The 16,524-nt window shown below is 50.1% G+C and overlaps 1 protein-coding gene and 1 long non-coding RNA gene across 2 annotated transcripts in view; both read right to left on the reverse strand.

The window, feature by feature from the left end:
- The window catches only part of LOC117044871, a 628,087-nt gene that overhangs the window by 86,379 nt on the left and 525,184 nt on the right, over positions 1-16,524 (reverse strand). The window contains 1 exon segment of the mRNA XM_033145648.1: positions 1,096-2,334. Coding sequence (XP_033001539.1) covers positions 1,096-2,334 — 1,239 coding nt within the window.
- On the reverse strand, positions 2,677-7,715 carry LOC117044934. Its single transcript, XR_004426377.1, has 2 exons — positions 7,591-7,715; positions 2,677-2,741 (listed from the first exon to the last, which is right to left on the reverse strand). It is a non-coding gene; the product is annotated as an uncharacterized LOC117044934 (long non-coding RNA).

The following is a 16,524-nucleotide window of genomic DNA, read 5'->3' on the forward strand; positions in this document are numbered from 1 at the left end:
AAAGTTCAGATGTCCTACAAGTCAGTGGGCTTCATGAATACATCCAGAATGTGGTTTTACATTTTTCAACCACTGTCTTGGCTGCATTACTCTGCAATTTACAGGTGGTTGTGAATACTTTTGAAACTACAATCTATATAAATCCCCAGACTCCCGGGCATATAATACACATTCGTTTACTTTGAAAAACTCACATATTGACTTAGTGAAACACAGTTATTCCTTGACGAGCAAAGCAACTCACTGATAATAAATTATCCAAAGACGGGCAGTAAGTGCAATTTGCTATCGCAATGTTTAGAGAGTCAAGTTTCACAGTACCTCTGCCAAGAGACTGCAAGACTTCAGAGTTAGCTAAGTGTATGTTATCAATTTCCTCTTCGAAGGAAATAAACAAACTTTTGTCATTGCAAAGATGGGTTGAAGCACCAGAGTCGATAACAAAAATGTTCCATGTGGCACCTTTAATTATTTTACGACCTACTGTCCGAGCATGAAAAGCTTGTGGCTCGTGTCCATCTTTACGATACGCTGCCAACTGCTGGGTTGTCGCCTGTGATTGACGAACTGGAACAGACCTGGGAGCATTTTGATTCTTTTTAGATCTGCAGTCCCTTGCGAAATGTCCCTGCTTATTTGCAAAACCAGGAACGCTTGGCAGTTTTAAATGCAGCTGAATCACCACAAGCTTCAATACAGCGTTCATTATTTCTAGAAATAGGAGTGCTTATCTCACAATCCTCCCTTCTGTCCAGCTCGCCCATTAATCTTGCCGTTACCCCTTCCACAGTTAATTGTGCTGGTGGAACGGCAGATATCTGGCTAGCTACGGCATCAAAGTCCTTATTAAGAGAACAAAGAATAATAAATGCAAGAACATGTGCGTACTCTTCTCAGGAGAGAAGGTTCCACTATTACAGGGACTCTGGACAGAGAGAGGATGCCAGTCAGAGAAGGCCACGGGAAGACATTCCGGAGTACTGGGGAGTCTGCCGTCCCTCCCCAGGGTGTTTTTCCAATCAGCCAAAGGCCTGGTAAAAAAGGTGCGGATTTGCCTTGCTCCAAAAGCTATATCATGAAGAATTCCTACCCTATATGAATTCTTTGATGGGAAGTGAGATTGGAGCTCTGACTGAAGCTCTTTCCACATTCCACACATTGGTAAGGTTTTTCCCCTGTATGAATTCTTTGATGGGAAGTGAGATTGCGGCTGTGACGGAAGCTCTTTCCACATTCCATACACTGATAGGGTTTCTCCCCTGTATGAATTCTTTGATGGGAAGTGAGATCGGAACTGTGACTGAAACTCTTTCCACATTCAAAGCACTGATAGGGTTTCTCCCCTGTATGAATTCTTTGATGGGAAGTGAGAGATGAGCTATTACTGAAGCTCTTTCCACATTCCACACACTGATGGGGTTTCTCCCCTGTATGAATTCTCTGATGCTTAGTGAGATCGGAACTCTGACTGAAGCTCTTTCCACATTCCACGCACTGATAGGGTTTCTCTCCTGTATGAATTCTTTGATGGGAAGTGAGAGAGGCCTTCATACTGAAGCTCTTTCCACATGCCACACAATGGTGGGGTTTCTCTCCTGTATGAATTCTTTGATGGGAAGTGAGATTGGAGCTCTGACTGAAGCTCATTCCACATTCCATGCACTGATAGGGTTTCTCCCCTGTATGAATTCTTCGATGGGAAGTGAGAACGTTGTTCCGACTGAAGCTCTTTCCACATTCCACACACTGATAGGATTTCTCCCTTGTATGAGTTTTTTGATGGGAAGTGAGAGATGAGCTATGACTGAAGCTCTTTCCACATTCCACACACTGATAGGGTTTCTCCCCTGTATGAATTATTTGATGGGTGGCGAGATCAGAACTCTGACTGAAGCTCTTTCCACATTCAAAGCACTGATAGGGTTTCTCCCCTGTATGAATTCTTTGATGGGAAGTGAGAGATGAGCTATGACTGAAGCTCTTTCCACATTCCACACAGTGATAGGGTTTCTCCCCTGTATGAATTCTGTGATGGGAAGTGAGAGCGTCGCTCCGACTGAAGCTCTTTCCACATTCCACGCACTGATATGGTTTCTCCCCTCTATGAATTCTCTGATGGGAAGTGAGATCAGATCTCTGACTGAAGCTCTTTCCACATTCCATGCATTGATAAGGTTTCTCCCCTGTATGAATTCTCTGATGGGAAGTGAGAATATCCCTCCGACTGAAGCTCTTTCCACATTCCACACAATGATAGGGTTTCTCCCCTGTGTGAATTCTTTGATGGGAATTGAGAGTGTCATTCCGACTGAAGCTCTTTCCACATTCCATGCACTTATAGGTTTTCTTCCCTGTATGAATTCTCTGATGGGAAGTCCGACCCTGCCTGTGACTGAATCTCTTTCCACATTTCACACACTGATAGGGTTTCTCCCCTGTATGAATTCTTTGGTGGGAAGTGAGAGATGAGCTGATCCTGAAGCTCTTTCCACATTCCACACACTGATAGGGTTTCTCCCCTGTATGAATTCTTTGATGGTAAGTGAGAGAGGAGATGTGTCTGAAGCTCTTTCCACATTCCATGCACTGATAGGGTTTCTTTCCAATGAGATTTTTTTGTTGGGAAGTGGAACGGGAGCTCTGACTGCAGCTCTCTCCACACTCCAAATTTTTACATGGCTTCTCCTCTCTGGGGATTTTGTTGTGGTCACCCTTGTTCTCGATTTCCAGTTCATCACAATCTGCAATGGAGACAAAATGGGACAACAGCTTCAGGAACAATGGAGAAGAACTGAAGGGAGTTGGGTGTGTGTACATTACCTTTGTGGTTTGTCATTAACCAACATATTTATTATTAGATTCTGATGGTTGTTGAATGTTGCTTTGTTTTGATATACAGTAGTGGCCAAAATTGTAGAAGCCTTCTGGGGATAAGTGTATTTCAGAGGTTTGATGGGTCATGACACCACTACTTTTGGAATAATATTGTGAAATTATTTATCAATGGAAAGATAATTTAATCAAGAATGTAATGCAACGAAGTTTGTTTAATTATCTGTTTTCTATTAAAAGTTATAGCCAAATAATCAGAAAAAGGAAGCACAACTTGCTTAGGTTGACTTTTGTCAGTGTTACAGGTAGTCGTGTTAATCAACCTTAGTCAAAACAAAATAAAAAACTTCCTTCCTTCCTTGGAGATCACCTAAGTCTGTTATTGGTATGAGCTGATATCTGAAGAAAGCTCATACTAATAACAAACTTCGTTGGTCTCTAAGGTGATAGTGGAAGGATTTTTTTTTAGTTTGTTTGGTCAGTGTGTTATGTGATTGCTATCAAGTTGGTTGGTTTTTTGTGTTCTTTCATTTAGTGAGTTTCTAGAACATAATAAAAAAATTTTAATGGCACAAAGAGTTGACTGGTCACCCAGAAAGCAATGTAAAACAGTACTATTAAGTGAACAAGGCTATAGTCATGGAGTAATTAGAAGCAAGATTGGGGGAAACAACAAAAGCACTACCATACCAAACATACCAAAAAATCCATTGTATATAGCCAGTCCCTACATTACAGCCGCATCTGTTCCAAGTCTGCAAACAGAGATTCTCACCTAAGAGATCTACAGCAAACCATTTTAGAACTAAAATACCTGCTGGATGAAGTTAAACAACAGATCAACAGAGCCAGACTGATACCCAGAGAGAACTTGCTGCAAGACAGACCCAAAAAAGAAAATAGCAGAACACCACTAGTAATCACATACAGCTCCCAAGTTAAAACAGTACAATGCATCATCAGAGATCTACAACCTCTCCTAGACAATGACAGTTCTCTTTCTCAAGCTCTGGGAGGAAGACCTTTCATCGCCTACAGACAGCCACCCAATCTTAAACAACTCCTCACCCACAATAATACAACAACAGGACTCAACATGGACACTGGCACCAGAGCCTGCAATAAACCCAGATGCCAACTTTGCTGCCACATAAACCCGGACAACACCATTACTGGCCCCAACAACATCAAACATAGCATCTCAGGACTATTTAATTGCTCATTGTCTAACACTGTGTATGCCATCAAATGCCAACAGTGCCCTTCAGCTCTCTATATTGGACAAACAATGCCAAACCCTATGCCAAAGGACAAAGAAGAAGAAGAAGAAGAAGAAGAAGAAGAAGAAGAAGAAGAAGAAGAAGAAGAATTTATTGGCGAAGTACATTTTCCAACATACTTGGAATTTTGCTTCGGCTACATTGCAGTGTAAACATACCTTATACAAACACTGTTCCCACCTGTAAGGTTCCCAGTTAGTTGCTCATGAGTAACCAGCCGATTCCGTTGCTTCTTTTTATACTTTTATTGTGCAAAACTATTTACAGTGCAGAGCTAACAAATACACATCTGTATCATCCACCAGCAGAATCCGGGAGTGCCCCTTTCTGGTTTTCCCCCCAAGCAAAAAAGACGTGGGATGCGGAACCTCCTCCTCCTTGCCCTACGTGGCACCCCTCTGCGCAATTGGGGTGACGGAAGTGGCGTGCCTCCCTCTGTGCCCGTAGGGTGCAAGGGCTCTCTCACGTCCCCAGAGCCTTGGCTGCCCGTTCCCTGAGAAATCCCCCCTCCCCCACTTGAGGTCTCATTGCTGCCCCCACTGGAAGAAGAAGTGCTGCTTCTCAGGTGTTGCCAGGGCTCTCTGTAGCATCCCAAACCCCCTTCACCTCCACTGCACTGAGCCGAGGACAGTTCCCTGACACCACCCATAAGTGACCTCCCCTTCCGCTACACAACTATGAATTTAACAATTTAATGGCACAAGGGGGGAAACTGTTCCTGTGCCTGGTCGATTTTGTGTAGGAAGACCTGTGGCGATGTCCAGATGGAAGTAAATCAAGCAGATGATGACTGGGATGCGAGGGATCTGCTACAATTCTCTCTGCTCTCTTCCTAACTCGGGTAACATAGAGTGTCTCTATTGAAGGCAAGCTAGCACCAATTACCCTTTCTGCAATTCTTACTGCTCTTTGGAGCCTTTTCTTGTCCATCTTGGAGGCTGTTCCATACCAAGCAGTAATAGAATTACAGAGAACAGTTTCAATGATGCCTCTGTAAAATTTTATCAACACTTCCTGGGGCAATTTAAATTTCCTCAGTTGACGTAGTAAATACAACCTCTAGTGGACCTTTTAAATAATACTATTGATGTTGCCTGACCAGTTTAAGTTTTGAGAAATTATAGAGCCCAAGAACTTAAAGGACTCTACTACTACAACCATGTTACCAAGGATGGAAAGTGGCGGCAGGATGGAAGAGTGCCTTCTAAAACCAATTACCATTTCCTCTGTCTTTTGGGCATTTAGTACCAAATTCTTTCTGGTGCACCACGAAACAAGATGGTCTACTTCCCGCCTATACACAGATTCATTGTCCTCCCGGATAAGCCCAATAACTGTTGTGTCATTGGCAAATTTCAAGATCTTAACCAATGGATCAGTTGAGGTACAGTCATTTGTGTATAGAGAGAAAAGCAGTGGGGAAAGGACACACCCCTGGGGAGCACCGATATTGATGGTATTGTTGCTCGATATAATTTCCCCCAACCTCACCTGCTGCCTCCTGTCCGTTAAAAAGCTGTATATCCATCGGCAAACAGGGGCAGGTACATTGAGATGAATTAATTTGGAAAACAATTTAGATGGTACAATAGTATTAAAAGCTGAGCTAAAGTCCACAAACAGAACTCGCACATAGGTCCGCAAAGAATCCAGGTGTTGCAGGATGTAGTGCAATGCCATGTTGATCGTGTCATCTACTGACCTATTGGCTCGATAAGCAAATTGCAAAGGATCCAGCAAGGGACCAGTAACGTCTTTCAAATTGGCCAGCACTAGTCTCTCAAAGACTTTCCTTACCACAGATGTTAAAGCAACCGGTCTATAATCGTTCATCACACTGATGGAAGGTTTCTTTTAAATGGACATAAATGTGACATCAGGAATCACAAGACAGAGAAACCAGTAGGAGAACACTTCAATCTCCCAGCACATTCTATACAAGATCTCAAAGTAGCTACCGTATCTTATTGCAAAGGAATTTCAGAAATAGACTGGAAAGAGAAGTGGCTGAATTGCAACTAATCACCAAACTTAAAACCATGGAGAGACCTGGTCTGAACAGAGACATTGGATTCTTATCTCATTATACATAACAAAGCTATTTTTAGCCATCTCACCCATTGCTTTTTCCTGTAAGACCAATTGCAGTCGTTAACAGTCGTCAACAGGTTTTCCACACCTATCAGCCAATCGCCCATTCCCACCACCCTTCTGAGTAATACCCCTCCCCACTCCCTCACTATATTTAAGGGTCTGGTGACTTCTGTTTCAGTGTATCTGAAGTGTGCATGCACACGAAAGCTCATACCAAGAACAAAATTAGTTGGTCTCTAAGGTGCTACTCGAAAGAATTTTTTATTTTATTTAGTTTTGACTACGGCAGATCAACACGACTACCTACCTGTAACTTAACAAAAGCTGGCATTGCCGGCCCCTGATATAAAGGACTAGCTGGCCTGGCCACGCGTTAATGTGCTTTTTTGTGAATTTGGATAAGTTAAGAGAAATTTCACAATGCCTCCTTTCAGTCCCCCACCCCTTTTCGCCTGGTTTCCCACAGCTTATCCTTCCGGCTGCCTGCTTCCCCCCCCCCCCGGTTTTTGCCTTCCTCCCACCCACGTGGCGTGATTTGTGCCCCTCCCCCTCATTCTCCCTGGTCACCCGAAAACTGTGTTGATCTCCAACCTGCCTTCTCTCCTTGTTTGCCCCCGTTTTTCGCCTGCCTCTCAACTCTATGATTCTAGCTTCTTCCGTTGAACTCCTGTACTGAGATTTGTTTCGCCAGCCCCGCCCTCTCAGCTCTCTTGCTCACTGTTTTAAAATGGGAATTGGCGCAGACTGACGCAAGTTGCCGTGGCGACGGTACCTGGAACCGTCCCCTCGCTGGCCAGCAGCCTATTGGTGGAGCCGACCTCAAGTTCCGCTCCCCCTCCCTCACTCTTCTGAATTCTGTTGTTTTACAGCTGATGTCCACTGGAGGGCGCCAAGTTTTGTGACCGAAATTTGCATTTTTAGATGCTTTATGTGTGGTTTTTATTTTATTTTTTGGCATAAGAACACACCCCCATGGTGTGGTCAGGAAACGTTGTGTCCAAATTTGAAGTAAATCGGTCAAGCGGTTACGGAGCAAGGCCTTCGCGTCCGCGCACCCATCTTGAACATTTATATATATATATATAATTTCAAAAGCTATGTGGCTGGAGGGAAGGAAGTTTAGGCTATAAAGAGCCAGGTTGGTATAGTGGATAATGATGATGCGAATGTACAATATTAAATGGAAAATAAATTTTAAAAATTATATATATATATATATATGAGGGGGAAAAGTAATTTACTGTTCAAGGTTTATTGTGGGGGTTTTAGGTTCCCAGGTGTTATAGGGGGCGCTGTTGAGCTCTGTGAAAATATATAAGGTTCGTCACTTAGAGGTATTTTTTGAATTTCCAGGCAGATAGGATGATCCCACAAGGAGCCTAACCAAGAGAGGCCACGATCCCACAAATCTCCTCCATGACGTCCTTGTGCAGAGCTCTCTGGTCAGGATCCAGCAACGCCCACTCCTCGTCTGTGAAACGAACAGCAACAATTCCAAAGCACACCGGACCCTGAAAGAAAAAGGGAAATGTCATCCTCTGAGACAGCACAAATATGATGTGCTACACAATGCTCTGTTCTTTCCTTCCTCTTAATTGCTGCGTTGTTTCAATAGGATTGCTTTGCTACACATTTTTATCATAGATGCTTATTTTAACACTTTAATGGAATTCTTTTATCCTGCGTTTTAATTATGGGTGTTCGTCTTTGTGCAAATAAACCACCCTGTGGTTTTCAAGTCATTCTGCCTACGCAAGCATTCCAGTTTCCCAGATGCAGGGGCGGAGCAAGGGGACGGGGGACGGGCCGCCCCAGGTAGCACCCTGGGGGAGTGACACTCGGGACGGGCCCCGCCCCCCGCGATCGGTGCCTCCAGCCAGCGGTGAAAAAAGCCGCGGAAAGGGGGCTGAAAGCCACTGACTGGCTTGCGGAGCCGGGGCACAGAGAGGGATGGGCCAGCAAGGAGGGGCGTCATGCCAGCCACAAGCGTGAGGCCCCTCCTCGCTGGCCCAGGCGGAGATGTCACTCCGTGTGCATGCGTCATGACATGCGCACGGAGCGAAACCCCGCCCCCAGGGTGCCGCTTGGCTTGCCGCCCCCGGCAGCCGAGTGTCTCGCTACGCCCCTGCCCACATGGAAAGATCCACTTTCTCCTCTCCTCGTGAGTTGTTCTGGGGAGGATCCCTCCCAATGCCCTAGAGCCAAATTCAAGGGGTTCATGGGGGCATGGAGAGGGTGAGGAATGGGGGACAGGCCCCATTTTGCAGTGGATGGGGCTGGCTAGGTGAATCCTGGACACTGTTGGTTATGGTATCTCCAAAACTTAGAAGCCAATTTTAGCATTCAGTGATCAATCCAGAAATAAAATAGGTAGGCCTAGTTTGGATCTGTCTTGGATGATCTACCTGAGATTCCTGCAATGCAGGGGGTTGGACTTGATGACCCTTGGGGTCCCTTTCAACTCTAGTTTTTCCTTCTTAATGAGAAGCTCTATCAAATCCTACAAAGCAAATAAATTGTTTTATTACAGAATTTGTAGGTCAGGAGAGGGAAAAGGAACCAGGGCTGGACGGCACTATAGCCCAAACCATGAATCATAGAATCCTAGAGTTGGAAGAGACCCCAAGGGCCATCCAGTCCAACCCCCTGCCAAGCAGGAAACACCATCAAAGCATTCCTGACGGATGGCTGTCAAGCCTCCGCTTAAAGACCTCCAAAGAGGGAGACTCCACCACACTCCTGGCCAGCAAATTCCACTGTCCAACAGCTCTTACTGTCAGGAAGTTCTTCCTAATGTTTAGGTGGAATCTTCTTTCTTGTAGTTTGAATCCATTGCCCCGTGTCCGCTTCTCTGGAGCAGCAGAAAACAGCCTTTCGCCCTCCTCTATATGACATCCTTTGATATAATTGAACATGGCTATCATATGCCCCCTTAACCTTCTCTTCTCCAGGCTAAACACACCCATCTCCCTAAGCCGTTCCTCATAAGGCATCGTTTCCAGGCCTTTGAGATATCTTCTGAAGAAGAAGAAGAGGGAGGAGGAGAAGCAGAAGAAAGCAGCCTCTAGCCTAGGGTTACCAGATGCCCCTGGTTCCCGGGGACAGTCCCCGGATTTGCAAATCCATCCTCGGGAAATGTGACAGCGGCAGCTTCGGCAGCCCGGAGCCAGCAGGTTAGCGCAGTTGGTTCTGGCTGGCTTCAGGAGCTGCTCTCTGCCGTGGTGCCCGCCATTTTTCCTCTCTGGAAGTCCCCATATGATGTGTCTTGTGCGCAACACATCATATGGGGACTTCCAGAGAGGAAAAATGGCGGGCACCAGCGAGCAGCTCCTGAAGCCAGCCAGAGCCAGGAGAGGCTCAGGAGTCACGGGCAGGCGGCAGTTGCCCAGTTTTTTAAAAGCTATGCACATTTATGTTTCACAGGGTGCAAAAGATGGGCTTTGCACCCTGCCTGACAGCAGGGCCGTCTTAAGGAGATCGGCCGCCATGGCACAGTGATCCCTCCGGCGCCCCTGGCGTACCGCCTCTCCGCTGCCTCCCTCTCGCGCTTGCCGCCCCTCGGGAGGGGGGGTGGGCGAGCAGGGGATGAGGGGTGTGGCACTGGAGTGGCGCAGGGCTCTGTGCGCCCTTCCAGTGCTCCCGGGACGGGAGGCGAGGGTGGCCGGCTCGCAGCCCGCCCGGGACCGGCATGGGCGGCAGCGGCTGCACCGCCGGTGTGCAAGCCCCCGGCCAACAGCCCGCCCTTGGGGGCGGGTTGGGGAGGGGGGCGTCCGGTATGCCAGTGGGCTCGATCCTTCCGGCGCCCCCATGCATCCGGGGAAGAGCGCTGGCTGCGCAAGCACCCGGCCACCCGTGGGGGCAGGGGGGAGGCCGCCGTGGGGCTGCGCTACTCCTCCCCGCTCGCTGCGCTCAGAGACGGGGCTGTGTCGGCAGCGCACGAGCACCCGCCCGCCCGTTGGGTCGGGTTGGGGAGGGGGCACCCGGTATGCCGGCGGGCTCGCGGGGGCACCCCTGGGGGCCCGGTGCCCTGGTGCGCTGCGCCACCAGCCCAAATGGACGAGACGGCCCTGCCTGACAGAGAAACCACGAGCCATGCCACCCGCCCGCGACTCTGAGCCTCCCCCAGCCCCAATCTGTCAAAACAAAGGGGGAAGTGGGCAGGAGATCAGGGAAGGCTCGGGCGGCGTGCCATTGCCCAGGTGGGGCGCGAGGCGCACAGTTTCTCTGCTGGGCAAAGTGCGAAGCCCTTTTGCACCCTGTGAAACATAAATGCGCAGTTTTTTGGGGAGATGAATCAGCCTGGTTGCTCCTGCCTTCCAGTCAATGCATGAAGTCAGAAGTGACTGACAAGGGAGTCATTTGTATCTTCCCACCCCCACCCCCAATTCCCCTGCTTGTGTCTCCTTTTCTTGCACTTGAGCTCTCTCCCACTCTCAAGACAGACTCCTGGGGTGGGGTCCCTTTTTCTTTGATCCGAGGGCCAGGTATGCATCTGGCCAACCCCCTAAGGGCCAAGTGGGTGGGGCCAAAGAACTCTCCCTTGATATTTAGGCAGGCAATTTAGTATTAATATTACTATTACTATTATTCTGTTAGATAGCTTAACACACACACAGCCACTGATGTCCCTGGAGGCTCAGTGAGTAGCAGCGCCCATTTCCGGCTGGTTTTCCATCAACAATCCCTTTGGGACAGAGAGGATGTGGTCCTGGGATGCCCTGCTCTGGGTGCGAGGGGATTGCTGCAGTGGCCTCCGTGTGGAGCTGCCCTTGGAGACACCGGGAAACTGGTTTGCAATGCAGCAGCAAGACTATGGGATGGGATCCCTCTCTTTATTCCTGCCCTTTCTCTCCCCCCCTTTCCTTCCTTCCTCGTCCAGCTGTGGAAAACCATTTGCCCATGTTCCCTCACACAGAGTTACAGTCCCAGGGACTCCTTTGTTCGAAGAAGGGAGATTTCGTGGGAGTCCTTTTTTTTTTTAAAGGCCAAACGAGTTTGGGATCCTGTGATCTCCCGGGAGGAGAGCGTTGCAGACCTGGCCCCTCCCTGGCAGGCCCCTCTCTCTCCTCCCCCTGCATGAGCAGACCAGCCCCCCCCCCAGGCTGGCCCCCTCCCCTGCTGCTGCCCTGGGACCCCCACCGCCTCCCCACTCACCAGATCCCAGGAGGGGACAGCCAGGCAGCCCTGGCAGGAGAGGGAGGGGCCTGGGCTCTGGAGGACCTGGCCTCCTCTCTCTTGCTTCCTGTCCTCTCTAGGAAGACAGCTCCGTTCCCTTTAACCCTTGCAAAGCCGAGTCCGCCCAGCTCAGCCCTTTCTCGCTTGGCAGAACATCAGCTGTTTATTATTTTTCATGGATTTAGTGGTGGGACATCTAAGAGCCGTTTGGCAGGGGAAAGGTCTCCCTTGGGAGGTGGTGGACTCTCCTTCCTTGGAGGTTTCTAAGCAGAGATCGGACAGCCATCTGCCATGGATGCTTTCGCTGAGATGCCGACATTGCTGGGGGTTGGACTAGATGACCCTCGGATCCCCTCCTCTCTCTCCACTCCTGAATTCCTTTCCTCCTGCGAAGCCCTTTCCCCTGCAAGCTGCTCCTCCAGTTTCTGGCCAAGGGAAGGAGAGGCTCAGAGTCCAACCAAAAGCCCCCACCCAAAAAAAGGATACCTGGGCATTGGCGTAACCAGAGGGGCAGCTGCCCCCTTAAATCCATAAAAAAGAATAAAAATCTGATGTTCTGCCAAGCGGGAGACGGCTGAGCTTGGCGCCCTCGGCTTTGCAAGGGTTAAAGGGAACCGAGCTGCCTTCCTAGAGAGGACAGGAAGCAAGAGAGAGGAGGCCGGGTCCTCCAGAGCCCAGGCCCCTCCCTCTCCTGCCAGGGCTGCCTGGCTGTCCCCTCCTGGGATCTGGTGAGTGGGGAGGCGGTGGGGGTCCCAGGGCTGCAGCAGGGGAGGGGGCCAGCCTGGGGGGGGGCCTGGTCTGCTCATGCAGGGGGAGGAGAGAGAGGGGCCTGCCAGGGAGGGGCCAGGTCTGCCACGCTCTCCTTCCGGGAGATCACAGGGTCCCAAATGGATCCCACGAAATCTCCCCGTCATTGCACAACAGAGGAAACATGGGCAAATGGTTTTCCCTCCCTCCCCCGTCCTCTCCTGCCAGGGCTGCCTGGCTGTCCCCTCCTGGGATCTGGTGAGTGGGGAGGCGGTGGGGGTCCCAGGGCTGCAGCAGGGGAGGGGGCCAGCCTGGGGGGGGGGCCTGGTCTGCTCATGCAGGGGGAGGAGAGAGAGGGTCCGGCCAGGGAGGGGCCAGGGCTGCAACGCTCTCCTTCCGGGAGATCACAGGATCCCAAATGGCTCCCACGAAATCTCCCTTCTTCGAACAAAGGAGTCCCTGGGACATTAACTCAAGGGAGATGTCTTTGGCCCCGCCCACTTGGCCCTCAGGGCGTTGGCCAGATACATACCTGGCCCTCAGAGCAAAGAAAAAGGGACCCCCCCAGGAGTCTGTCTGGAGAGCTGCAGAGAGTCGAGGTGGGAGGAGAGCAATGCCTGAGGACCCCCAGACGAAGACCCCCCATGAGAGCTAAGCATCCATTTTTCACAAGATACAAATGTCTCCCTTGTCAGTTCTGACTTCATGCATTGACTGGAAGGCAGGAGCACCCAGGATGATTAATCTCCCAGAAATCCCTTCAGTTGCCTCCACTGTTTGCATTGCTGGAGGGCTAGAGACTTTCTTCTTCTCCTCTTCCTCCTCCTCCTCTTTTGTTAAGAATATCTTTCATGGTTTAGGCTGTGGTCCAGTCTAGCCCTGGTTCCTAGCAAGAATCATCCATGCTTGTTCAGAGAACCATTTTCTTCTCCTGACCTAAAAATTCTGTAACAGAACAATGTTTTTGCTTTGTAGGATTTGCTAGAGCTTATTATTAAGACGGACAGAACTTGACAGAAGACCAAAGGGTTCCTTCTGATCTCCTGGAGGTTTCCTGAGAGCACAGATGGATGAGCGAGACTCAGCTGGCCCTGAAGCAGGAAGAGGCCATGCCATCCAAAGTGGGAGCAGTGGGGGATTCTGGGAAAACTCTGTGCAGAAGATCCTGGGTGAGGAGGACACCCTCTGCTCAGAGGTGCAGAGCCGGCAGTTGAGGCAGTTCTGCTGCCAGGAGGCCAAAGGACCCCGAGAAGTTTGCAGCCGACTCTACCACTTTTGCCACCAGTGGCTGAAGCCAGAAAGGCACACGAAAGCTGAGATGCTGGACCTGGTGATCTTGGAGCAGTTCCTGGCTGTCCTTCCCCCGGAGATGGAGAGCTGGGTGAGGGAATGCGGAGCGGAGACCAGTTCCCAGGCGGTGGCCCTGGCCGAAGGTTTCCTCCTGAGTCAGGCAGAGGAGAGGAAGCAGGTGAGAGAGACTTTCCTCTGGATACTCCCAAGGGGCTCTAAACAGGACAGAGAACATCCCATAATGGTCTGCTGATGGCCCATCCTTTTTCTGGGAAAGCAGCCATGGAATGAGATCTAACACCCTTCAAGTCTTTGTTATTCTCTTTCTAATATTTCTCGCCATTCTCTGTTTTGAATCCTTGTTTCTTTTTCAGGGAAAGGATCATTTTGCAGAAATGGACCTGGATTCCTGTGAGGCAGAGAGGCCTCCGTTGGACACCAGAGAGAGGCCACTGGGTAAGGAGGAAGGTGGGTTTTCCTCCGTTTGGTCTCTCCTCTGAGGGTTCTTTTCATCTTGTTTTGGGGGGAGACAGTTGGGAACAAGGGTACAGAGGAGGGGAGATGTATTTCTAAACAACTGACATATGAAACGGGCACAAAAGTCCAAATGCTCTCAGCAGGTAAGGCTTCCTCAAAGGCCCATCTGTGGTTAGAGACGCCCTGTTCTACCTGTGAGAGAAGCAGGCACTCCTGGCATCCTGTTTACCTTTTTTCTCTTGCAGGCGACAGAATGATGCCAGCAAGACCTCCTGATTCGTCTTTTCATGGGGGCAGAAGGGAAGCAGCGGCTGTGGAACCAGATCAGGTCAGGGGAAGCTGCCTTGTGGGGACAGAGGCCGAGGGATGGAGCAATGTCATGGACTGGTTGGGCACAGAGGAATGGTGGGAGAAAGCAGCCGGGGAACCAGGAAGGGAAGACGTCTTAGAGGCGAAGGAGTGGAGGTGGAGGAAGGATGAGCTGTCAGAGGGGGAAGAGGGAGAAGCCTGGGAAGAGGAGGTGTCAGAAGCTGAAGGGGTAACAGGGCTTAGTGAGCTGGGAGACTCTGTGGCAGAATGCAGTGCAGAATCAGAGTCAGAAGAGGAAGGAGGCGAGTGCGAGGAGGGAGGTCGAGAGGCAGAGGTGAGTCAGGAGAAGGAGGAGCCACCGGTGGCTCCCTCTCTTTCTCCCAGAAGCCACCCTCCCTACTTGTCTCTCAGAGCCAGGAGACGTCTGACAATGGAGGAGCAAAGGCAGGCTGCACACTGGCGCACTGTTGGATCACTTGCAAGAGACCCCAGAGGGGAGGGGAGTTAGAAAGCTGTGGGGAGCCGGGGGGCTTCACTCTCGGCAACTGCTTTGGTGGAGGAAGACCCTGACATGGAATTCTGCTCAATATTGATCCAGAGCAGAACTCCAATGTATAGTTAGCAGAGTAAAAACTTTAACACATTAAAGGATTCCCCAAAAACAGACCAGGGGCAATTGTATTTCATCCAGCAGAGCTTTAACACTAAGCATACTGTATACAGAACAGCAGAAGGAAGAGAGATAGAAAGAGAAATTGAAATCCAGGCTCCTTCTGGCGTCTTCTTACAGTCAGCATGACCTTGACAGAAGAGATAACAGAACCACTTTAACCCAGCTCTACTCAGCTTCTCTGAAGGAATAACCCAAACACCAGGAACCTTCTGCTTGTTTCTTTTACGTAGAGAAGCTTCCAGAACCCTCTTGAACTAATTAGAATAGAAAAGAGCAATATCAGGTCAATACATTCTGCACTAAGAAATGCAAACTGACGGACCCTCCAGGAATGAGCTGCTGTTCTCATTCAGCCTGAAACTCAGCCAAGTCTCTGAATACCGTGTTCTTGCTGATAAAGAGTTAACTCCAGCTGTGCACTGTGGGATTTCCTGCCCATCTAACTCTGTGTCACCAGCCTCCGAATGTCGCCAGTAGGATTCATCTGTAGTTACTGCTTTATTTCTACACTAGTGGTTTAAACCCGTTAAAATAACGGGCGCTAGAACATTTCTGACACAAAACCCAAAGTCCTGAAGTGCACGGAGCAGTGCAAACCATGCGCTCCCTACACGGCATTAAGATTCCTGAGGGAGAAATGACGGCGTGTTTCCTTTAATTGTTCCTGTCCTAAACATACTTACTGCACGAAGCATGGCTTGCTGCCTCCTCCTCCTCCCCTCACTTTCCGCGCACGCGATGCTCTCCACATGCCTGTCACTCGCCCAGAAATAACACGCTGCCGCAGACACCCACGGCCGACGCCAAGCTCGAGCTCAGCAGAACCCTGCTTTAATCCCACCCCTCCGATCTGGGCTGCCTGGCGGGCTAGGCCTGCGCTTGCTGCTGAGGGAATGGAGTTAAGGGCCAGGAGCAGCCATGATGGTAGGTTCCTGCGGAGCTCCCACCGCCGTTGTGGTGAGGTCTTTTGGCCGGGGGAAGGGGCGGCCGAGGGAGAGCGGCGACAGGAGGGGGCTTTTTTCCCTGGAGTGGTGTGGGGCTGGGGGACAGTAGAACAGGTTTCCTTCCAGATGTGTGGGGCTCCCAGCCCCTTTCGGAGTGTGGGGCGGTGGGTGGGGAAGCGAGGGGGGTGAGGCAGCGGCGGCGGCATCATCTCCCGGGAGGCTTCGCCCCCCCTGGTTCTCCTCCTTCTGCCCAGCGGCGAGAGTGGCAGCGTGGCCTCCCTTCTCGGCCGCCCTTCAGCCTCTGGAGCACCAGCGTTCCATTTCAACCGCCGCTTCAACTGCCGCCGCTGCTCCCGGCCCGATCTCTCTGCTCCAATCCCTGTGTCCGTGGGGCACATGCTCAGTAGCGCAAACCCAGAGACACAGGGACTGGATGCAGAGACACTTGCGTTTTATATATATAGATTGACCATGGACTGCTAAAATAGGCTTTGGAGAAACCATAACCAACAGTGGTCAGGATTCACCCCATCAGTGTCCCCCACTCCTCCCCTTGAAGTTCCCTCCCCAGAGCAGCGCACGGGGAGAGTAGATTGGGCAATAAAATAAATGCCTAATAAAAGAATTCCTTTGTTAAAAGAAGCTTCCATAATTAAAATGTACAGCAAAGCAATCCTATTGGAACAACACAGCAATTTACAGG

The sequence above is a fragment of the Lacerta agilis genome, chromosome 4, assembly GCF_009819535.1.
Source record: "Lacerta agilis isolate rLacAgi1 chromosome 4, rLacAgi1.pri, whole genome shotgun sequence".
NCBI lineage: Eukaryota > Metazoa > Chordata > Lepidosauria > Squamata > Lacertidae > Lacerta > Lacerta agilis.